Source organism: Papio anubis, chromosome 6, assembly GCF_008728515.1.
Source record: "Papio anubis isolate 15944 chromosome 6, Panubis1.0, whole genome shotgun sequence".
In the NCBI taxonomy this organism is placed as follows: domain Eukaryota; kingdom Metazoa; phylum Chordata; class Mammalia; order Primates; family Cercopithecidae; genus Papio; species Papio anubis.
Genome location: NC_044981.1, coordinates 32,057,898 through 32,082,537, shown reverse-complemented (window position 1 = coordinate 32,082,537; position 24,640 = coordinate 32,057,898). Strand labels below are relative to the sequence as shown.

Here is a 24,640-nt window from a genome sequence, read left to right as displayed (position 1 = left end):
AACACCCAGCTGACAGCTGGACATGCCAGTCCCCACCAGCCCTTCCCCAGAGGGTCAGGTGACCCTTCCCTCCCCAGGCCACGTCAGCCCGGCCCTCCCAGACAGACCTCGCGCACCAGGGCTCTGGTGGACAGTGAATGCTCCACGCTGGGATGAGCTGTTGCCTGATGCCTGTACATGGTGGGCACTGAGAGACAAGATTCCTGGGCCCTGCCTTCCACACACTCCCCACCATCTCAGAGGAAGCTCTGGTGAGTGCCACCTTGTGGGCAGGGACAGGCAGGGCCAGCCTTGCTGAGCCTTTGACGGGGCCTGACTGAGGGGAGAGAGGGTCTTGTGTCCACAGGGCCTGTCTATACCCTGGGGTCTCATCTCCATTCCAGGCTGGTCAGGAGTCTGCCCCACGGAGGTGCCAGCGTCTTCGTGGAGGTCTGTCCATCTGTGTGTGGCGGGGGTGGGGTAGAGTGTTGGGACAGTTCAGTGCGTATAGGAATTTTGGCATCTGCTCCTCTTTCATCCCTCTCCCTTCTCCCAGGGGAATTCCACCCCTCCCCTTCCAGGGGTGCCTGGAGTCCTCTCACTTCAGGGTGGACTGGGACTGCAGAGGAAGCTGGGGGGGAGGGGCAAGTACAGGGGGCTGCGTTAACCCTTAACAGAGGCAGGTGTCCAAGAAACGTGGGCAGCAGCATCCCCTGGGCCCAGGAACGGCATGTCCTAGCCCAGCAGCCCCAGCTTTCCACGGGAGGGGGCAGGAGGCTGGCACAAGGTTGGATGACATCAACGTCTACAGCAGCTGCCTGGGGCCTGGGGCCTGGTGCAGGGTGGTGGTAGACCATGGGATGGGGGTCATGGGGGTCGGAGGCATGTCTCCACTAAGCGGTGGTCCCTGATGCCCTGGGCAGTGGTGGAGTCTTGGCCCCCACCCATGACTCTTCTAGGCACCCTAGTGAACCTGAGAACTGAGCTTGCCTTGGGGGCCTTGGGGTCCCTGGGGGCCTTAAACCCCCCATGCCAGGCCTCTTCCCCAGAAATTCTGATCCCATGGGGAGGGACTCAGGCTTCTACACTTTTAAAAAGCTACCCATTTATTTTTTATCCTTTTATTACGAAAAACTTCAAGCATACAGAAAAAAATAGAGGGAATGATCTCATGAACACCTGTACATCCTGCGCCTGATTTCAGCAGTGGCCCCAGTTTTGTCGTATTTGTTTCATCAAATACGCTACAGCTAGAGTGTTCTGACATCACAGCATGCCTCTCCCCCATCACAAAGTCCCTCAGTACGTCCTCACATAACCCACTGTCCACTCACAAATGAGCAACTACCCATGAGTGTCTGCGTCCTGTCCGCGGTCTCCTTTCCCCAGCTGGCCCCAAATGTCTGTTAGTGTTTTGTTAGAAGAGGATCCAGTCAAAAGGCACTGGGTCAGCAGGTCTCTTAAATCTCTTTCAATTAGGAAGAGCCTCTGCCAACCTCCCGACCACCCACCATGGGTGATTTTTCCCCACCACTTTGCCTTGCTGAATCGAAGGGGTGGGGGGTGTCCCAAAGGAGGGTAAGAACATGGCAGGGTCAGACAGCTCTCAGTACAGATAGGGAAGCTGAGGCCCAGAGAGGCAGGCACAGGGAGCCTGAGGCAGAACCAGGTCTCCTGTCCCCTCCTGGGCCACTTCCCTGCATCCCTGCCCCTCAGTGCTCCTGTGGCCTCTGGGGCCCTCCCCGTCTTCGCCCTGCTGCTTCTGGGGGTCACAGGCCAGGCCAAGCCCACCCCCTGGACAGCAGCATCTCCTGCTTTCTCCTGACCTCCACAGAGCACTGAATAAATCCTTCCCAGGCAGAAACCCTGATAGTTGCTATCTTATTCACCAGCAGCCACAGGGAACAGCAATAAACTTTATGAGCATCAGGTCCTTCAGGGAAGGAAGCCTGCGTGCGCACTGGCTGGGGAGGTGAGGGGTGGGAGCGGGAGCGGGAGCAGGAGGGGCGTGCTTGCCCGCGGGCTGCAGTTGCAATGAGTTACCTCAATACTAGTTACTGCAACTCATCCAGGGCTGGGAGGCCCAGCTGGCAGCTGAGAGGGCTCACCCACCCACTAGGGTGCCACAGCCTGGGTGGGATGGACAAATGGGGTGGAGATTGCTGGAGATCCCGTCCTGCTCTGCCCAGATGGGCTCTCAAGTGTCCCACCGCCCCCAGCCCATTCCCACCCCCTCCCCCTCAGCCCCTGACCCTGGTTAAGCAGCGGAAGGGGAGGGCAAGAGGAGATGTTATAGAACGTTATGGGGAGAATCCAACCTCAATGATGGCTTCTGAGCTTTTCAAAAACCCCCTGCCTGGTGGAGGCAGAACTTCAGCTGCCGTTGGGGCTCTCTGGGACAGGTCTGGGCAAAGCCAGGCAAACCTAGGGCAGTTCCAAGAATGTGTCCCCCAGTCGCTGGGCGAGGAGGTGGGTGCTGGCTTTAGTTTTCTGTTAATCCCTCTCAGGCATTTGGAGCCTCAACGTGTGTGCTGCTGCCCTCTGCTGGGGAAAGACCTTGCCTGCATTCTCCCTCAGCCACACACTCCCAAACACGCACAAGCATTCACACGCACTCACACAAACATGCAAACACACACACGCACACACACTCCGTCCCATTATTGTGTTTTGACCTTAAAGAGCTGTTCCATCTTGCAACCATAAAACCGCCATGCTAACCGCTGGCAACACCTTGCGTCTGTGGCTCATAGGCCTCTTGCACAAGACAGGTGGTGGCTGGTCATATTACTTAGAGGAAGGCGGCAGGTGTGGGGCAGGGTGTTGGAGGCTGGGAAATGTGTAGGCAGGTCTGGGTGTTTGGCAACATCCAAGATCCTGGGTGCAGCTTCAAGAGGCAAAGTCCAGAGGAGAAAAGCATGCCTGGGAGGGGCTGTCAGAGCAGTTGCTAACCATGGCTGAGGAGCTGCGTGTCCAAGGGTCAGGATCTATTAGGGGACCAAGAGGGAGAAGCCCTCGCAGCCTCTGCCTTCCCCAGAGCAGCCCTTCCAGTGGCACTCGACTTCGTGAGTCATCTTTCCCCCATATTTCTCCCACCTTGACAGCAAGATCAGAACATTGTTGGTGCTGCTAAGTACATTTGTCAGTGGCTGAAGGGCTTCTAAACTAATAATCGCTGTATTAAAATCGTATTTGGTCCTCAAGCTGGAGAAACATTGTGAGATTTTAAATGTTAAGAAAAAAGAAGAAAAAGAACCCCTCTCAAAGGATAAAATCAGCCCCGAAATAAGTTTCTATGACTGAGGAATATGAAGTATTGTTCTGTGATTCTAGAAATCAAGCCTTCCCCGGGAAACAGATGCTCTCCTAAGCCATATATTTCAGCCACGGCTGGGAAAGTGATGTGTGAAGTCCCCCAGCACCAGGTATTGATCCCACCGAGCCGGGGAGCCACACGGACGGAGGGCGCACCATCCTACAGCCCTTGAGTCATTTTTAGAATGGATTTTAAAACTCCATTTTTCCCCCTGGAAAATAAGCTTGTACCTTCCAACCTGGATGGCCCCAGATGATGCACGACCCCTCAGCCATGTGAGAAACTCCAAATTTCTCCTGCCCATTACAACCTAAGCGGTTTTAAATGGTTTTTGGGTCCTCTCATCTCTAATAGATTAAAAAATGCTCCCTTGGGCATCGCGAAGACATTGAATGGTACTTGTACCAAACCTCTGGCTCCGAGAGGCCTGTGAAATGTAAGTTAGAGCTTCAGAGGTGAGAGGGCAGGCCATAAACCATGCTGCTTTGCCGCCTGCCACATTTTATATTATAGTTTTCTTTTGCTACAAGCTGTTTCTTAATTATCTTCTACCCAGAAAGCCCTCTCTCCACCACATGGCTAAGATTTATCGGGACGTGGTCCCGAAGGCTTCAGCACCCTGATGATCTCAGGAGACCACCTCCCTGCACTGAGCTAGGGCCCAGGCCAACATCTCCTCTGGTTGGCCAGGCTAGGCTCACTCTCCGTCCCCCTCCATTGCCGGCTGCCTCTGCAGGCGCCCTGGTGCTGCAGCACTGGCAAGGCCAGCCCAGCACTCCCGCATCCTCCTCCTCCACACAACCCTCCCCTCCAGCCATCGCCTCCCACCCTGTCCTTGCCCTTCCCTATTGCTCCTTGTACACACGCTCCCTGAAGCAGGCCCTCCCCCAAGCTCCCCAAGGCTGAGCCAACATCTCCCCTCCCCCTGGACTCCTTCTCAGACCCCTCAAACCACCCTGATCTCAGCCAGGAGCAATACCTCTCCTAACCTCTTCTCTAGGATCCATTTGTCAACATAGTTTTTTCCCTACCAGTCCCTATGCAATCCTCATTACACTCTTAGGATCTGTTGATTGAGAAAAAGAGATGATGACAAAAACTACCAGGAATTCAATAATGCCTTTAAATGAATTTGTATTTTGTTAATTACCAACACATTTACATACATTTGAGAATTATCGTGCCTCTAGGGGATTACTTTCCTACTCTGCAGACTGTGGTAGTGAGGATTTGGGTAAGGTCTTGGTGGGCCCCCGGGTGACAGCCCTCACCCAGGGCCCTAAGAATCCACACTGCTAAGCACTTCGTTAGGCACTGCCACCAGCAGCAGGATGCCCCTGGGTGTGCGCTCTTGCTGCCCAGCCAGGTGCAGCTTCTGAAAGGCTCCCTATCCTGACACAGGTTACTGAGACAAATGGCATAAAGAGGGCCCCAGACATCACACTGGCCCTAAGAGCCTCAGTTGGGTCTTGGTCCTGGGTCTCTGAGACTCTCAGAGACAGCCAGAGCAACTCAGCAGCCACTCCCCATCCAAGGGGACTGCACATGGTCAGAATGGGCATCGACTTTAGAATGAGAAAGACTCGTCACGGCCGAGTCCCAGGACTAGTGCCTGCTAGCTGTGGACCCCAGGAAAACTCTGCAACCATTCAGACCCTCAGTGTCACCATCTGAAAATTCTCATCTGGAGAAACAGAGGTGTGACTGTAAAGCCAGGGGTCCAGAATTGACCCTTAGGAGTGGCAATGACATAGGATATGTTTGTGCAAGGAACGATTTGAGTACCTGACTCAAGTGAAGTTGCTTTCTTTTCTTTTCTTTTCTTTTCTTTTTTTTTTTTGAGATGGAGTCTCACTCTGTTGCCCAGGCTGGAGAGCAATGGCATGATCTTGGCTCACAGCAACCTCTACCTCCTGGATTCAAGCAATTCCCCTGCCTCAGCCTCCCAAGTAGCTGGGATTACAGGCACGTGCCACCACACCTGGCTACTTTTTAAAATATTTTTAGTAGAGACAGGGTTTCACCACGTTGGCTAGGCTAGTCTCGAACTCCTGGCTTCAAGTGATTCACCTGCCTTGGCCTCCCATAGCACTGGGATTACAGGCGTGAACCACTGCGCCAGGTGAAGTGAAGTTGTTTTCAACTTAAGAGCTCCACACTGGGTGCCTGGCTGTGAGTCAGTGCATCAGGCAGGATGAACTAGGTCCTGCTGCATAACAAGCTATCCCCAAATCTCAGTGACTTCACAGAGTGAAGATTTATTTCCATAATGCTATATATCCAGTATGTACAGTCACTTAGGGACCCTGCTGACAGAGGCCACACCTCAGCATGTGCTTCCAAGATCACCATGGCCAGGGAAAGAGAATAGGGGGAATATCTCTTGAAGTTCCCGCCCAGAAGTAACACATGGCACCCATCCACATGATGCTGGTGAAAGCAAATCACGTGGGCCACGCTTACCTTCAAAGCTGCAATCATACCATGTTCCCACAAGGAAAAACAGAATGTTGTGAACAGCCCTGACAATGGCCACAGTCAGCCAGTCTGTTTTCGGATATAAGAAGCCAACAGGCTTTGAAAAGATATAGTCCATGACTAATCTATTCCTATTTTGAACCCCTACAAGTTTGATTTGTGGTTTCGTCTGCCACCTTCCCTAAAATGGGAGTGTGAGTCCTAAAAGAGATGCATCTTCTGTAATGTTAATGAACTCAGATTTAGCATGTGGAAAGTGCTTACAACATACAAAGACTCTCCGGAAATAAAACTGTGCCGACGGGTTGTGACAAGTTATGATGCCCTTCTCTGCCTCAGGTTGATGGGTGGCATCTGTCATTGTGTCTGGCATCAGTGAGGTATTGGGGTCTTAGAATCACTGGTATTGTCATCTGTCTCCACTCTGGAAGCCAAACCGACTCACGGCCCTGCTATCAGTGACCCTCTTTTCAGACTGGGCAGTGTCTCATGGGCTAGCATAGGCTGGCTGTCACTCAGGCCCCGTGGGGCTGCGGAGCAGGGTCTGTACTGGCAAAGACAGCCCAGGGCCTCATTTAACAACCAGTTTGGTGGCTGTGCCCCATCAGCAGAAATTAGCCCTTGAGTCTCCTGGAGTGAGGCCCAGCGTTACTTCATTCAGGACATGATGCAATGACAGGGCAGGAGGACACAGAGACCTGGGGCCATCTGTCCACTTCCTGGTGGTGGCAGGGGGATGGGCAACCTTTAAGTTGAGCTCTTCTGGCTAGGGGCATCTCACCCTCTTCCCTGCCTCATTCTTACTCCCCCTATGCCCCCTCAAGGAGCCCTAGGGAAGGATGCTGGGCAAGGGGTCTGAGCTGCAGGGATGTGGGAGGAGATGTGGGCTGGAGAGAAGGACAACTGTCTCCCTTCAAAGCACTAAAGAGAGCCAAGGATATTTGGCAGCAGGCGCCTCACCTGCCATCCAGCACCCAAGCTGACTCATGGGAGTTGGTCCTGAGAATAACCCAGGCAGTGACAGACCCCGCGTGGTGGCAATGCTTGGAAGAAAGACTCCACGAAGGAGTGTCTGCGCTTTGTCATCGGAGCATCACGACAAGGCTGTGGCAGAGGGCCACAAGCCAAGCCTCAGAGCGCTTCCCCGGTTCATCTCAGGCCTCAGCAAGCTCCAGGGGTGCCTGGAGTAGACCCTGGGCTTCTGACCCTTGCCCAAGGCTCTTAGGAAACAGAACAGGCCCAGGGCGCTGTGGCAGAAGTGCCTGCATGTGGCAAAAGGAAGGTCTGGGGTGAGAAAGGTCCTGCCAACTTGAATGATTTAATTGGGACTTGCCCGTGAGGAATGGGAAAAACAGGAGCCTTCCCCAGCTCAATCCCACAGAGCTGGAGGCCACACACAAAGGCAGAAACAGATAAAGAACCCTAGTCTTCCTTGGGAATCTGAGGTCAGCATCAGTGCCAAGGGGAAGCCACAGACGGCCTTCCCGAGCAGCGGTGAAACCTACCCTGCCCAGCCCCAGCTGAAGCTCCAGGGGCAGATGCCACTGCTCCTCCTGTCTCCTTCTGCCCCTTCCCACCAACCTGTGTCAGAATTGCAGACCACACAGCTCAGGAGCAGGAGGCCCTGCAGATGTCACCTAATCTACATCCTAGGCTGGCCCTCAAGAGAAAGGGCCTCAGTTTCCCCAGCCGCCAAGTCCAGGTTTTTTTTTCACAGGCTGGCTACCTGGTAGACAATCGCTGCCAATCCGTCCAGGTCCAGGGCAGGGGAGTTTGCACTGCTGTGCCACAGGCTGTGCGGAAGGCCCAGGGGTCTTCCCTGCTCACACTGCGCTCTCTGAGGAGGTACAGCCAGGACTCCTGAGAACGTCTGAGATCAGAGGGGAAGATTGCAGCAGGAACCAGTTCCCTGCTGGGAATGACAGCGCCTCTCAGGTCTCAGTGACACCCCCAGCCAGGAGGCTGTGGGAAGGTCGATACCAACCCCTGCTCTAGGTGGGCTCCCGCCTGACCCCTTCTGGTGGTTTCTGCAGAGGTGGGAGAGAGATGTGCTCCCCTCTCCAGCCCACCCACTCCTAGCACATGAACTGAATGTCATCAAGTGGGATGGGAGACAGGCCAGGGGGTAGACCAGGCCTGGGAGACAGGAAAACCTGTCCCAGCACCACCAGTGACTTACAGGTGACTTTGGCCAAGTCCCGGCCTCCTTGTGGCTCAATTTCCTGAAGTTTGAAGTATATAAACAACAACCCTCAGCCCTCTGCAGTGTGGCCGGGGAGCACACTCTGGGGCTACCATGCCTGGGTTCAAATCCCTGCTCTTCCCATATTAGCCAGGTGCAGATAGGGAAGCTACTTAACCTCTCTGTGCCTGTTTCCTCATCAGTAAAACGGGGCTGGTAACACAAATTGCCTCACAGGGTTACTATGGGTTGTAAGGCTTAAATGGGTTACTCTACACAAAGCACTAGAACGTGGCCACAGCAAGCGCCATATGCATGTAAACATTTATTGCCATTATTTCCTTGCCACAGCTTGCCACGGTGACGTCCATGTCCTTAGAGCTCTTTGGGGAGGTGAGCCGGGGAAAGACAAGGGGCGTGGACTTCCCAGTGCAGCAGCAGGAGGCCCAGGTGTGATTTGGCTGGGATGAGGCTGTGGAGCTGGGCTGGTATCCGCTGAGGCCAGGCCTGGCTAGTGAGGGGCCAGCCCTGGGGATACAAGTGTGCGGGGCGGGAGCCTTGCTCCTTCCAGGAGTGGCTATAAATGAACTTTACAGACTACCTGTCCCTATAGTCACCAGAAGTACCTCTGCCTGGGGACAGGTCAGCTGGCAAAGGCCGACATGCCAGCAAGCCCAGCGAGAGGGGAGGCATCAGGCTGCCTTAGCTTCTCTGCTCTACTCCTTCTTGCCTTCTCCAAATTGCAAGTAGGATTGGGTTTACAGGCAACTGGCATATCCTGTCCCATAACCAAAGGGTTAGCAAACTGAAGTTATCAGCTTTTTTGTGGGCCAATTTTCCTCTGTGTCCAGATACCTATCACCAGCTTCTTTTCTCAGGTCCTGAAACAGCTTCCCGACGGGGCTCACCTGTGCGCCACACTAGAGCAGAGCTGAAGAATGCCTAGGCTGGAGTCTCAGGCCCAGCCCCTTCACCATCAGACCTCCATCCTCCCACCCCAGCAGCCCCAGTTCTCCCAGTCACTCCAGCCACACAGCCAGTCACAGAAGCCTCACCCCTCATCCTACGTACCAGCCTGAAGCCACACTCCTTCTCCCTCCTATAGCGGCACTTTTGGCCTGTAGGGCAGTAGCCAGTGGAAGAGGCCCAGTGTTAGGGAATGAACAGGCTGTGTTGAGGTTTTCAATGCCCGAGTGAGGTAGAAGTCCAGGCGGCTGGCAGGAGCCTCTCTGAGCCAGAGGCCTGGACAAATTGATGGGCACTGCTGTGCATGAATCCAGCCGGCTGTGCCTGTGGCCTGGACTGAAGGTCAATTAGAGGGTTAATCTTGCCCAGCACTGCCCAGCCTGGTGGCATCCATGACCGGGAGTCCAGCAGAGGGAGAGAGTATTAATAACTTGGTGGCGACGGGCACTGCTGTGGGAATGTGCTCTCAGGACAGGACGAACAGGGCTGGAAAAGCCTCCCCTTGCAGTGTCTCCTTGGCACTCTTCTGAGACAAAGTCAGGACGTCTTTAGGGGCTGTGTTTCCAACCCAGAGCGCCAGCTTTTGCCTGAGACCCATAGGCCCACCCTCAGGGAGGGGAAGAGGAGGGGGAGGAGGAGAAGGGGGCCAGGCCTAGAGAAGAGCAGGCCCCGGCTTTACTTCCCACTCTCCTGGCCAGCCGCAACCCTGCGCATGGTACTGTAGGCCTCACTGTCCTCATTTGCAAAGTGGCCTGCCTGTCCTACAACCCAGAGCTGTGAGGAAAATAGGACCAGCATGGCAATAATGCTAGAAATAATGATCACATTTATGGAATGCTTTGCTCTGGGTACTGGGCTGTCCTTTCCACGGGCCTTATCTCAACTATGTCCCTAACTCCACGAGGTGGGTATCATTATTATCCTGTTCTACAGAGGGAGAAAGAGAAACTGAGGCCCAGAAAGGTTCCGTAACTTGTCCGAGGTCCCACAGCAATTATGTCACGGTGCCACGATGTAAATCAATGATGCACACCCATGCTGTACAAAAATAAAGCACTCCTGGCCAGGTGCGATGGCTCACACCTGTGATCCCAGCACTTTGGGAGGCCGAGGAGGGCGGATCACCTGAGGTCAGGAGATCGAGACCAGCCTGGCCAACATGGTGAAACCCTGTCTCTACTAAAAAATACAAAAATTAGCCGGATGTGGTGGTGGGCGCCTGTAATCCCAGCTGCTCGGGAGGCTGAGGCAGGAGAATCGCTTGAACCCGGGAGGCAAAAGTTGCAGTGAGCTGAGATCACACCACTGCACTCCAGCCTGGGTGACAGAATGAGATTCTGTCTCTAAATAAATAAATAAAGCAAGCAAGCAAGCAAGCAAGCACTCCTGTACCCGTAATCCCCTGCAAGACAGTGAGAGCCCCAGTAGCAGTGGTTCAGCTTGCTTCTTGTTGGGCCTGGGATGAGTGTTCCCAGATGAAGGCAGGCAACATGACAGGTGAAGTTAAGATACTGTCTCTGCACCCTAGAAGCTTAGCATGTTGCTTGAATTTTTTTAATGTTTTAATATTTAAATTCAAAACGTACAAAACATTATTTAAAGTCTCTGGCTGGGCCCAGTGGCTCATGCCCGTAATCCTAGCACTTGGGAGGCCAAAGTGGGTGGATCACTTGAGCTCAGGAGTTTGAGACCAGCCTGGGCAACATGGTGAGACTCCATTTCTACAAAAAGTATAAAATTAGTTGGGCATGCTGGCACACGCCTGTAGTCCCAGCTACTTGGAGGCTGAGGAGGGAGGATCACTTGAGCCCAGGAGGTCAAGGCTGCAGTGAGCCAAGATCATGCCACTGCATTCCAGCCTGGGTGACAGAGCAAGACCTCCTCTTAAATAAATAAATAAAGTCTCCTTCTCATCCCTGCTCCATGGAGGCAACCACTGTAACTGGTTTCTCATGACAGATTATTCCAGAAGTAATTGATGGATATTCACAGTCTTGTTTAAGGTACCAGTGAGGAACCTGTTCTGGGTCGAGGCTGTGTGGGCTCTTCTAAGCACTGCCCTGCCCCAGCCACCACCTCCCTCATCTAACTTCCACCTTCCTCCCCTGCTTTCCAGAGGCCCCGCTGAGAACCCACAGACAGGAGGACAACTATGCTATGACAGCAATAAAGGCCAAGAAGGAGAAAGTTGAGGACCGCTGACAGCCCGTGTGCTGTTGGGAGCTGCCTGTTCTACTTCACACCTTCCTCTAGCAAACTGTGCAGGGACCCCACCACCACCACCGTGTGTCACCATGGTTGTGCAAAACAGCGCAGATGCCGGGGACATGAGGGCAGGCGTGCAGCTGGAGCCCTTCCTGCACCAGGTTGGGGGACACATGAGCGTGATGAAGTATGACGAGCATACAGTGTGCAAGCCCCTCATCTCCCGGGAGCAGAGGTTCTATGAATCCCTGCCGCTGGCCATGAAGCAGTTCACCCCACAGTACAAAGGTGAGTGCCTGGGCAGCCAGGCCACGTCTGGGTGCCACCACATGGAGGCCAGCTCATCCAATGCACCCACTGCATCCTCCTGTGCCGTGGGTGTGTATAAGGGTTGCCATGGAGACACGCCCCTCTCCCAGTGGGGCTGGCCTTCGCTGTCCTAGTTTCTCTGCACTCTTCAAGCCTCCAGGTCTAGAGTGTAATGCCGTTTGGCTCCCTTATAAATTAGCTCAAGCCGGCCGGGCGCAGTGGCTCAAGCCTGTAATCCCAGCACTTTGGGAGGCCGAGACGGGCGGATCATGAGGTCAGGAGATCGAGACCATCCTCGCTAACACGGTGAAACCCTGTCTCTACTAAAAAATACAAAAAACTAGCCGGGCAAGCTGGCGGGCGCCTGTAGTCCCAGCTACTCGGGAGGCTGAGGCAGGAGAATGGCGTGAACCCAGGAGGCGGAGCTTGCAGTGAGCTGAGATCGCGCCACTGCACTCCAGCCTGGGCGGCAGAGCGAGACTCCGTCTCAAAAAATAAAAATAAAAATAAAAATAAATAAATTAGCTCAAGCCACCAGGCTTCAAGCGATAGAGAAAATAAAACAACACCCTGGTCCCACCCGGTCTCCAAGGGGGCATTCTGGTCTGTGCCTTCCGGGTGCCATAGCCAGCCATCTGATGCTGGCTGTAAACACAGGGCAAAGTGGGGCCTCCTTAACCTCCCTCTGAAAGCCAAGGAGGATGGCAGGACCCTCAGGCCTGGGACAGGGCTTGGGGATGCTGGGATGTGGCTTGCTTGGGAAGCCAGAACTGCTGCCCTCACCCAGGAAGAGGCAAAGCCAGGGATACGGGTTGCTGCTTGTGTGTAGCTGGGAAACTTCTGCATGGGGCAGCATGGATCTGAGCACAAGGTGGGTTCTGGGGAAAGAAAGTGGGTGGGGAGGGTGCTGCCTCCAGGCAGGGGTCAGGCTCCCCAGGACAGGGTGATTTGTCCACACCCAGCCTTCTGAAAGTGAGGCTTACAGGGCTCAGCCACACTCTGCCAGGTGGCCGGCCCCAGCACTGAGGTGACTGCTCAGAGAAATAACCTCTTTAGAGGACTGTAGACCCCATGACTGCAAGCTGCTGCCCTCGTCAAAGTGTTGATGGAAGGTGACAATAATATCCAAATAAGTCAATGAAAAACACATTTGCATTTCAATGATCAAGATAACTGGGAAGGATGGGGCCTGGTGTTTCTTAAGTGCAATCTGGCCTGGGAAACCAACTTCACCAGAATCCAGTGTGTATGTGCACAAAGGTGCACAGGTCCCCACGCCCCATGCCAGACATGTGAATCAGAATCCCTGGGTCTTGGGGTGAGGGTCAGGAATTCTCTTTTTTTTTTTTTTTTAAATAGTTTCGGTCTTGTTGCCCAGGCTGGAGTGCAATGGCGCGATCTTGGCTCATTGCAACCTCTGCCTCCCAGGTTCAAGCAATTCTCTTGCCTCAGCCTTCGGAGTAGCTGGGATTACAGGCACCCGCCACCACACCCAGCTAATTTACGGGGTTTCTCCATGGTGGTCAGGCTGGTCTCAAACTCCCAACCTCAGGTGATCCACCCACCTCAGCCTTCCAAAGTGTTGGGATTACAGGTGTGAGCCACTGCGCCCAGCCAGGAATTCCTATTTAGCATGGTCCAGACCTAATGCCGGTAGGGAGACCAGGGCCTGGAGCCTTGAGCATTGCTTCCAAGCACTGTTTCACACATGCCTGGACTTCAGCCGGCCTGCCACTCCTGAGAGTCTAAGACAAGACCGATCAGCGTCACACACGGAGAGAGAGGGGAAGATGGTCCGTAGGCCGCCTGTGTGGGCCTCCCTCTCCCTGGGGTCTTCCCAGCCCGCAGGCTGGTGTTGCCTGGCTGGTTGTGGGGTCACTTCCCATTTTGTCAGAGCACCCACTGGAATTAATGTCTGTTCCTTCAGAACTAAACTTAGCCCAGCAGAGGGGTGGCAGGATCGTGTGTGGGGCAGCCTCCTGCCAGCACCATTTCACGCTTGCTCCACACAGCTCTGGGGCTGAGATGGATGCTGGGCAGCCGCAGGCTAAGTGGAAGAGGCAGAGAGGTTGGCCTGGCCTTCAGGAGGTCGTCCTCACCCCCTCCTCTGCCCTGAGGTCTGGCTCCTAACTGTGGGCTCTTGGCCACATGGGCCTGCTCCACTCAGCTACACTGTTACTAAAGGGGTGAACTCGGGTATCAGTGCTCAGGGGTCATCTAGCCCAAGGAAGGAGGGGGAGTGACTTGCCCAGGGTCATTCAGTGAGGGCCTCAGGTCAGGGGCACCTGAATCCCCATAAGGCTGCCACAAGGGTCTCCCTTTTCTCCGCTATAGGAACAGCCCTCACTGAGAGGGGCCATTTCTGAAGTGGCCACCACATGCCACAGAGTGCGTGTTCTCTCTTCTCACCGCCCTGCACCATGATGGCATCAGGGAGGACGATGGGCAGGGACGCCACTCCAGAGGGCAGTCTCTTGGGTCAGAGCTCGCCCGGGACCTCTGCTGGGCTCTGCAGGCGTGACGGTGCCCTGGGGCTGCACCCCTCTCCTCCCAGGCTGCCGGTCAGCACTGGGCAATGAGGATGTACTCGTAGGTCCAGTTGGTTAACAGTTGACCCGGTTGACCCGATTCATATTACAGACGGCAGCAAGTAAATGCTCTCATAAACTTAAAAATAAATACATGATAGAATATTCACAGAGGCTCAGGAAGCTACTAGGCCAAACCAAAATTGCTGAGATGCTCTGGGCATGCCAGTTGTGGCAGTAAGCTCTCTCATCTGTCCAGCTGGCATGGTCTCGGGTCGAGATGCATGGGGAGGGCTGGGCAGGCCCTCCTGCCCAGGGCAGGCAACTGGAGACTGTTTGTAAGAGGGTTATCTGCTTGGAGTCCCCGACTTCAGAGGGAAGGGCTGCGCTGAGCCACAGAGCGGGGTGAGAGGGAAAGACAGACAAGAGCTGGAGACAGACACAGCCCGTCGGAGGCTGGCCGAAAGAGAGGCAGAGATGCAGAGCCTGGCTGTGTAACTCTGACAATACGAGAAATGGAAATGACTTTTGGATTTTATTGGTTTTGGGTTATGTGCACCTCTGCTCTACTCCATTTACTCAGACACTCAGAACTGATGAGATCACACAAGGGCTGGAGCCTGGAGAAGGTCACGCTTCCTGTCCCTCCAGGAAGGCCTCCTGGGCCTGGGGCTCCCAAGACTATGGTTTCTGGCAGACCTGTCACCGTAGCCTCACATGTAGCAAGGCCAGGGGAGTGCTGGAGGGCAGCGTGAATTTTCCAAGACCCAAAAGGGCTCTGCACAGGACCGGCACACCAGGCTCCCCAGGCAGCTGGGAGGCCTCGGGGCTCCCCAGGACCTGCACGAGGCTGGCAGCTCTCCCCTCTTCTCACACCTGGAAGGATGGGCTCGGGACAGGCATTGGTTTGGCCTGGGCTCCCAGCTCTCAGTGCTGATGACCCTCCCCTCAGGGAGGAATCACAGCCTCTCTGTTCTCTCCTATGGAACAGAATGACCAGAACAAACATGACGGGGGACACAGCAGGAGTGTCCCTAATGCAAACTCAGGGTAAACATAGCGTGACAACACCAGACCCTCCGGAACAGCCTGTCCCTTCCTCCATCCCCATGTCTGGCATGGCCCTCCCAGAGCTCCATCCCACACCGGCTGTGTGCCCTTGGGCAGGTTATCCCATCTCTCTGAGCCTCGGCGCCCACCGTCAACACTCTTCCAGGCGTACTGTGACTTAGCAGAAGCAAGGGAAAAGCAGTAACATGCCACCTAGCAGGTGGAAGACAGGATGGCTGTGACGATCTGTGATTCCTTCCTCAACCTGCCATCAGCCCCTGTCTCATAAGCAGGACAGCGACAGTGGGCTTGGCCTAGGGGTGAACGCTAATGGCAGGTGAATGGTAAAATGCCAGGTTCAGGGACAGCGTTATGGTTATCATCATGACAACTTCACAGGACACGGGAGCCTGGGATGGGGTGAGGAAAGGCAGCACCTTTTAGGAGATGGAGAGGACTGAATGTCATTCTCAGGCTGCAAAATTAGGGCACTGGGAATCTGAGATGACAGGACTGGCCCAGGGAGACCGCTGAGCTAGGCACAGGCAGCTCTGGAGAGCGACTTGCTGAATTATAGAGCAGCCCTGAAAATGAGTGTCCACGCTGACCAGCCTAGGAGGGCCCGGCAGCGATGCAAGCTGGGAGATCAGCTGCCTTCACAGCTGGCTCAGCAGAAATTGCCACTTACTCTGAGAAGGTGACCACATGGCTGGGGGGAGAAATAAATACCTTGGAGGACATACAAACATGCAGCCTACCCTCTCTTGGTCAGGGCCTGGCAGAAAACAAAAGGCACACTCAAACGAGGTTAAATGCAGAAAACCTTAAAAAGGAACCGTTTGGCAGGGTGCAGTGGCTCACATCTGTAATCCCAGCACTTTGGGAGGCCAGGGCGGGTGGATCACAAAGTCAGGAGTTCGAGGCCAGCCTAGCCAAGATGGTGAAACCCCATCTCCACTAAAAATACAAAAATTAGCCAGGCGTGGTGGCTGGTGCCTGTAATCACAGCAACTCGGAAGGCTGAGGCAGGAGAATGGTGTGAACCCAGGAGACGGAGGTTGCAGTGAGCCGAGATCGCACCACCACACTCTAGCATGGGTGATAGAGCAAGACTCCATCTCAAAAAAAAAAAAAAAAAAAAGGAACTGTTTGCAGAAATATATGCAGGACTCAGGGGAACAACCAGGGACTGGGGGGACCCAGAGACCATCAACACTGGAAAGCTGTCACCACCCCAGGCCAGGAGGGCCACAGAGGAACACAGCAGGGTATGAACACAGTGAAGAGGGGTGGGAACCAGTGGAATAAATGCCCAACCTTTCTCCTCCCACCCTCCCATCTCCTGCCAGTGCCCCCCACTGGCAAATCCACTGGGAAACTGGAGGGCAAGGGAGCCACTGGTATACTCCATCAGGTCACTCCTTCAGCATATAGCAGGACAGAGGGGTGCAGTGTGTGCTGGTGACGGCAGGCGCAGAGAGGATGAGCGCATCAGCTGCAGGAGAGAGGACACGTATTCTCACCTCTGCTTCTCCCAAAACCACAAGGGTGGCCATCTCCTTGGCTACTACCAAGACTCTGGCGAGGCCAGGCACCACCGGAAGCCAAACTCCACGGAGGAAGGCCTGGGCTCTGTCACCACCAGAGGGAGGACACTAAAGGGTGGCCGCAGAGCTGCTAATGTGCCTGCCACAGCTAATTACCCAAGCCTGGCCAATGCCCAGGAGGATGCCCCTTAGTGTGTAGGGTAAAGGTATTTCAGACACTCTTCACTTTCACAACCAGTGTTTTTTTGTGCCTCAATGACCAACACCGATGGTAGGATGTAACACAGTTGGGGAAACCTCAAAAGGCTTGTTTCATCAAAGAACCATGTTCCACCAATAATCTTCATGTGCAGATACGTCTAACCAGAGGAAATGGCCGGCCATCAGCTCAAGGGCAGACAGACGGGGGGAGGGCGAGTGAAGGGGCGACAGGGAGCCCCAAGCCCTGGAAGGCTGTGAGAGGAAGGCTTCCTGGAAGAAGCAGGTCCGATAAAGATACATGGGAGGGAGAGGAAGGGTCATCAGGAGGCAGAGGGCACAGAGGAGGGATAGGATGGGCCCAACTTCCCTCACTGGCACTCTGAGGTGGGAGGCCCCTTCGCAGAGGACCAGCTCCAATGCCCCCAGGTCAGGCAGGGCTGGCTTAGCTGTGGCGTGACTGGGAGATACGACTGTGCACAGAGGAACTGGAATACAAGGACAAAATGTGAGGAGTTGACTTTGTTTAAAGCGCAAAGGGGCAGGGAAGTGCGATAAAGCAGAGGATGTGTCAAGATCAGCCCAAGGCTATTTTCTCCAAGCTCTGGGGCTCATTCTGGGACAGCGAAACCAGGCAAAACCAGGCCAGTCCCAGAGCTCTTCCTTGAGAGAGGAGCTGGGGAACGGGGGAGGTGGACCTGGACCATTAAGCTAAATTCCCAACCTGTCATCACTCCTGCATATCCGCATGGTGGCCCTCTCACCTAGCTCCTCCCCTCCCCTTCCCTGTGTGTTTGCAGGCACCATCACAGTGCACCTCTGGAAAGACAGCACAGGCCATCTCAGCTTGGTTGCCAACCCAGTGAAGGAGAGCCGGGAGCCCTTCAAGGTCTCCACAGAGTCGGCGGCAATGGCCATCTGGCAGACGCTCCAGCAGACCACCGGCAGCAGTGGCAGCGCCTGCGCCCTTGCCCAGTGGCCGCACGCCCAGCTGGCACGCTCACCCAAGGAGAGGTGAGGCCACTGGGCAGGATGACAGAAACCCTGTCCCTCGGCAGGGACCGGCACTGCTCCCACCTGTGCCCAAGGCCAACCACTCCCCATTAGGGCTGGTGCTGAGAAAATGAGAAATTCAGATGAATGCTCTGTCTAGAATAACCAATGTGACCAAAGAAAGGAATGGATTTTCTTTATGCCACTCCTAGAAGGGAGGATTGTGATGCATTTTATCTCAGAAGTTGAAGCACAGGCAGAGTTCTCTACTGAGCAGGTATCCGGTACATATTTGTTTAATTAAATACCTGTTTCACTGAGACCATGAAGTGTCTCTGGGGAGGAAATGTACAGAACAGAAACCCTAGAATAGTGTATGTAGAGGAAAAGTGTGGCTAATTGCTCTCAGAAATCATCTCTTTCCCTAGCAGTTGGAAGGGGCCAGAAGGGAGGTCAATGTTGTGCTCAGAGGGTCCCTGGAGATGCAGGAGGCTCAGGTGCCTGAGGTCCCTACCAAAAGCTTTGACAATGTCAGCTGACCTTTCTCAGGTGAAAAGGCTCCCTGGGGCTTTTTAAAACATTTATGGGAAACAAAAGGGAGCTAATACAATGAAAATGCCTCCCTTCCCAAGGAGTGCCACAGATCTCATTAAGCCTCTGGGCTTGGAGTCAGGAAGCAGGTGCATTATCTCCATTTCACAGATGGCCACGCCAAGATGCCCAGAGGGCAGGAGGAAAGGACCTGCCACTGTCCGCACTCCCGTGCCCTTCTGAGGTCTCAGGGAGGTGACGGCCTGCCTGCTGGATTATCAGAGTCCAACCCCAGGCTTGTGATTCCGGTTAGGGCCACTGCCCCCTTAGTGTGTCGCCTCAATAGTAAGACCATTAATAATCCAGGTCACTTGCAAGTGAGTTCAAATCACCTCAGTCCTCTGAGGGGGCAACATGTCCTAGTAAGTTCTCCAGGGTTTGGAGAAGCCACTTGAGGGCTACAGTGTGGTGAAATCTGGCCCCAGGACCTGAGTTGGGCAGGGAGGGTGCCCCAGCCTGATGAGGGCCACCCTGGAGAGCAGCTGGGACCACCCTGTCAGAGCCCATCTCAAAGAGCCCAGTCAGCCACAGGCAGCAGCACTCTCAGACCTCTGCTCTGACTGTCCTGTGCTCCCCTCCGCCGCAGCCCGGCCAAGGCTCTCCTGAGGTCCGAGACCCACCTCAACGCTCCAGCCTCCTCACTCGTGGAAGACACTAATGGGAACCAGGTGGAGAGGAAGAGCTTCAACCCATGGGGCCTGCACTGCCACCAGGCCCACCTGACCCGCCTGTGCTCCGAGTACCCAGAGAACAAGCGGCATCGTATCCTTGCCATCCCCCTCACGTGTAGTCCCAAGGGTGGGGTGATAGAGAGACACGGGGGGCAGAGGTGAGTAGAGGAAACACACACAAACACGGGGCCAGCAGAGGGTGGGCAGGGAGAGACAGATGTGAGGGACAGCTGGAAGGCACAAGCCCTCAAACCCAGGTCCTAGAAGAAATCAGCTGCCTCCAAAAGAACAACTAGACAGTATGGGGAAGGCAGATGGAATTACACTGAGCGCAGTGCCCTCGGGGGGTCCTGGCTGTGTCTTTGCCACTTGGCAGTAAAGACAGGTTAGGATGGGAGTGTCTGTGGTCAGACAGGAATGATGAATGCCATATTGGGTGGGGGCAGCAGGGGGCTCAGAGAGCTGGATGAGTCCCCAGCCCCAACCTCCCTTCCATCCCTCCAAATTCTACCTGCAGGCGTCTTCTCATGGGGCCCACACAGTGAGAGGGAAGTGTGGCTCCTCCCTTAGGGGAGTGTCCGTGGGGTGGGCTATGGGATGAGGTAAGAGCCCCTCCCCTACTTTTTCAGGGAGAAAATTTAGGTTTGAAATGCCCCTTCGTCACCACTGCTGTGCTCCTTCCTGCAAATGGGTGGCTGGTTTCATAGTATTTACCAAGATACATCTGCAATCATAATCCCTAAGAAGCTTTTGCAGGATAATTACTCCACTGAAATTAATATTCCTGCAACTCATCTCCAAAGCTAACATCAACCCACTTCTCCCAAAAGGTATTGGTCCATTCAGCAGGACTGGAGGTTTTAGCCTTATGATTTTCTGCCGTAAAATGTAAATTGGGCATGGCCTGCCAGGGATTTCACGCTTGCATTTAAATTTCAACCTCAGAGCAAAATGGAAAAGGAAAAAAAGCTCACATACTCATAAACTCCCCCTAAATAAATGGACTTATTAAAGCAGCCTGCAAAGCTAATACTTTGAATTCTTAATAGCAAGGATGAGCTTGTCTGTAAGGAAGGCAATGGGAGTGAAGAATGGTGCCCGGAATAGGGAATTTCCAGGCAGCTTCTGAGGCATGCAAACGGCCTGTGGCGGAACAGTCGCTCTGAAGTCCTCAGAGCCTTCCTTAACGTGGTGTGACTAGGGTTCTTGTTGCTGGAAAATGTAGTGTCACAGTACACGCATCCCTGCGTCCTGGATCTGAAGATGGGGACCCGGCAGCATGGCGATGACGCGTCTGAGGAGAAGAAGGCCCGCCACATGAGGAAGTGTGCGCAGAGCACCTCAGCCTGCCTGGGTGTGCGCATCTGCGGCATGCAGGTAGGTTGCATGGGGCCCGCCGCTGCGGGGGAACATCCCGGCACAACCATGGTGGGGTAGGGATGTCTCCTATCCAGATGCCACTGCCCCCTGCAGAGCCCTTCACTTCGGAGGAGCCACAGAGGAGGCCAGGAGCCAGTCTTCCAATGAGGAAATGCATACCCTGGTCTATGACACACTTGGTCATTTCTTTTTCTTTCTTTTTTTCTTTCTTTTTTTCTTTTTTTTTTTTTTTTGAGACAGAGTCTTGCTCTGTCACCCAGGCTGGAGTGCAGTGGTGTGATCCGGCTCACTGCAACCTACGCCTCCCGGGTTCACGCCATTCTCCTGCCTCAGCCTCCCGAGTAGCTGGGACTACAGGTGCCCGCCACCACGCCCGGTTAATTTTTTGTAATTTTAGTAGAGACGGGGTTTCACCATGTTAGCCAGGATGGTCTCGATCTCCTGACCTTGTGATCCGCCCGCCTCTGCCTCCCAAAGTGCTGGGATTACAGGCATGAGGCACCACTTCAGCCCACACTGGATCTTTTCAAGAGTACCCTTCAGAATAGTGATGTCAAAAACCATCACATTTTAACGTGGTCTCACAATCTTTGGCAGCTGAAACTTTCCACAGTGGCCATGTGGCTCCTGCTCATGGTGCAAGCGGACCTTTGATGGCAGTGTATGAGGCTGGGCTGGGGGAAGAACTAAGAGAAAGGGCTTCTTGGTGCAACCCGTGGCTTCCTGAGTCCTCCTTCTCTTGAATGATAAAGCTGAATTCTCTCCTTCTTAGATGCTGTATGGCAGACAGCTCTTTGAATTTCTATTAGCCATTTCCCCTTCTTAATCCACCTTTTCTGCTGCTTTTTGTTAACAGTTCTGGTTAATAAAGTGGGAAGGTCATAACCTGCTAACCCTGCAAAGGAATGGTTATTTTCTGTAACTCAGACCCCACGCCTCCTTTTTTGGGCTCTGATGTGGCTTATGGCAGGGGCTGCGGGAGAACAGGAGAAAATAAACTTCCTCTACTCGTTCCCTCTTATAGTCTGTCTACTCAACGCAAAACCAGACACCGATTTGACGGTAAACGTTATAGCTTTCCTTAATTGAAACTGCCACCCCTTGAAGCTGGAAGTTGAGTCTATAAATTTGTTGCACAGATGTCCTTTGGAAAGCCGGGAATGCAGTCCTCAAGAGAATGGAGTGTGATGATTTGTGGTGTAAATGGAATCTCTCTCTGGACCTCAAATCTTCTGAAATTGATCTGATTTATTTAGAAAGTGATGCCTGTCATGTATTTATGACGGCTAATTTAGCAGCCAATCTGCAGCCCTCCAAAGGCAACACCAAGTCTATCATATCTTTCTGATTTTTTTCAACACTGGTTTTCTATAAACATATCATGTAATCTGAGGGCAGGAATGACGTGAGAAACTGTCTTGGCCAGGCACAGGCTGCCCCTTCTAGGTGTGCCAGGCAGAGGGGTGCCACCCCCCCCGACCATGCCCACTGCTGGCCTTGGTTCAACCTCGGCTGCTGCCTGTGCCATCTGAATGAAACGGGGGTGGCTGCCACTGTCCCCCATCAGCATCTCTCTTCCATCTGCTCCCTTCTGGTGGCCAAGACACAATAGGGGAGGGGAGGAGAGATGGTGCCAAGGAGAGGAGCCACCAGCCCCATAGAGCTGCCATGAACCTCCCTCCTCTACCAGGCTCCCCTCAACTGCACTGGCTGCCTGGAAACTCTGTCCACACCTGACCTAGCCTATCTTTTTATCTTCAAACAATTCACCCCACTCTGCCTCAAGAGGCATTATTGTTGCCTTGGAATCTGCAGAGAAAGGACTTTATAAACTTTGTTGAGGAAATTTTAATCTAGTTGGCTTTCCAAGGCCATTGGCTGTGATTTCAGATTCCTATTAAAGCTTTCTAGCTTGGGTTTGCTAATATTTGAATTGAAGAGGGCCAGAAGCCAAGGCTTAAATCACGATTTGGAGGTTGACATTGGAAATTCACAAGAAAGAAGATCCAAACCTTTTCCTCGTGGGTGGAGGGTCACCTCTGTAGGGTGAAGGATCTTTAGACCTTGGATTACTACTAAAGACTTGCACAGAAAGCATTTTAAAATGTAAAAGCTACCCTGGCACTTGACGGAAGATCATCTTCTGCTCATTTCAGTCACTCTTGCCCTACATCTCCTAAAAATCTGTTCATATGTTATCCTAGCTTGTGATGCTGCAACCATACCAGATGCGATTTGTTTAAATTTCCAATCTTCACATTTTCTTTCTTCTTTTTAATATAAGGTTTATCAAACAGACAAGAAGTACTTTCTCTGCAAAGACAAGTACTACGGAAGAAAACTCTCAGTGGAGGGGTTCAGACAAGCCCTCTATCAGTTCCTACATAATGGAAGCCACCTCCGGAGGGAGCTCCTGGAGCCCATCCTGCAGCAGCTCCGGGCCCTCCTCTCCGTCATTAGGAGCCAGAGTTCATACCGCTTCTACTCCAGCTCTCTCCTCATCATCTATGATGGGCAGGAACCGCCAGAAAGAGCCCCAGGCAGCCCACATCCTCAGGAGGCTCCCCAGGCAGCCCATGGCAGCTCTCCCAGTGGTCTCACCAAGGTTGACGTCCGCATGATTGACTTTGCTCATACCACGTACAAGGGCTCCTGGAATGAGCACACCACCTACGATGGACCAGACCCTGGCTATATTTTTGGCCTGGAAAACCTCATTAGGATCCTGCAGGATATCCAAGAGGGAGAATGAAACCTCCTGGGCTTCTCTGGATTTTTCTGGGCTATAGATCTCAAAAAGGGACCTGTTGGTTGCTAGGGTAGTCCAGACACCCCTTAGATATCTTCATAATAGTCCTATCTACCGTCAAAAACCATCTCTATATACGGCAGACTATGTTAACAGCTGCTGAACAAATCAGCTCTGGAGGTGATTCCACATCCCGTGGCATCATGCTCTAATGCTGCTCATTGGAGAACGGATAGCCAGGAAAAAGTGGCACCTTCTGGAGTACACTGGAGGGGGCAGCCCAAGTTAGAGGCCACCATTGCTGTGACATTCTGGAATATTTGCATCTAAAAATGTTTACTCGTTGCCATGCTGCAGTCCGCGCCAGCTGTGAGGCAGAAAACTTGACTTGAAGCAGCCTTGAAGAGTGAGTTCATGAGTTCATGGTTTTTCTCTTTGTACGGGCTGTCTGCTCCAAGGGCAGGCAGAGCTCATGAATGCCTCTTCCCTCCCTAAGCAGAGTTTTAGGTGAGACAGGATGAAGCAGAACAGATCTGCCCATCTTACCTGCTCTGCACCCAGCTTCCAAGTGGACAGAGCCAAGCCTAGGCATGAGCTCTGGCAAAGCAAGGTCCCAGATTCTCCATTTTTGCCTGTGGAAAGGAGGGTCCCTTTACAGACTTTTTTTCTTTTTTTTTTCCCCCAAAATCTCTTAAAATGAGGAATCTCTTAGCAGACTTTGGAGTTCCCCATTCTGCCACATTCTGACCACGAGACGCGGCTTGCAGTGGGGGTGAACGCACATAAGAAGGGACCACTGATGCCCAGCTCTACTCTCTGCTTTCTATTTATTTATTTTGGGGGTGGGTTGGGGAGTCAGAAGAACCTGGAGGACTGAGGAAACCAGGGGCAATGTTTACAAGACTGGTGGACAAGTGTACATATGGAATAAGAACAAACAGTTCTAATTAATTCCTTCTTCTGCAGTACGGAAACCTATTACAATGCCCTTGAGTCAAGCACTGAGATATGTTACCCAATTAGGGAAATACATTTGTTAATAAAATTGCTGAGGTCACCAGTGATTATTGGTGTGCCTTATTACCCTTTCCATTTGTTTATTCTGATCACACTGTATGATAGTTCCAATTTATGAGCGACTAGCGTATACCACAAGAACAGTTCACTGATTTCCTACAATCCTTCAGGGAACTCGGGTGGAAATGGTGGCTAATAAAATATTTGCATGTATCTGCAAGGCAGGCACCAGACCTGAGAAGTAACTGGTCCTTTTATTTGAATCTCATACAATGCACAATTAAGTAATTTTTTATTCTCATGGATAATTACTATTCACACTCCAAAATCCACACTAATAAAAAGAAAGAATGGACTGGATAATTAAAAAAAAAAAACTTTTGTTTAATTTTAGAACATACTCTACGGGTTTCTAAGCAGGTTAACTTCCCAAATTATGTTTGGCCAAGGCAATGATGTGATTTATTTGCATGCTGTGTGC

General features: G+C 53.1%; 1 protein-coding gene across 1 annotated transcript; it reads left to right on the top strand.

The window, feature by feature from the left end:
• The first annotated feature begins 11 nt into the window (after positions 1 to 11).
• On the top strand, positions 12 to 24,222 carry IP6K3 (inositol hexakisphosphate kinase 3). The gene is made up of 6 exons (XM_003897463.4): positions 12 to 251; positions 11,038 to 11,414; positions 17,559 to 17,772; positions 18,929 to 19,104; positions 20,215 to 20,390; positions 22,678 to 24,222. The coding sequence occupies exons 2-6, from the start codon at positions 11,216 to 11,218 to the stop codon at positions 23,143 to 23,145; spliced, it is 1,233 nt and encodes a 410-aa protein (XP_003897512.1). The 5' UTR covers positions 12 to 251; positions 11,038 to 11,215; the 3' UTR covers positions 23,146 to 24,222.
• Positions 24,223 to 24,640: the final 418 nt, after the last annotated feature.

Coding starts and splice junctions, on each gene's coding strand:
- IP6K3 (XM_003897463.4), top strand. CDS start 11,216: ATGGTTGTGCAAAACAGCGCAGATGCCGGGGACATGAGGGCAGGCGTG. Junction 19,105..20,214: donor CCCAGAGAACAAGCGGCATC/GTATCCTTGCCA, acceptor TGGTGTGACTAG/GGTTCTTGTTGCTGGAAAAT. Junction 20,391..22,677: donor TGCGCATCTGCGGCATGCAG/GTAGGTTGCATG, acceptor TTTTAATATAAG/GTTTATCAAACAGACAAGAA.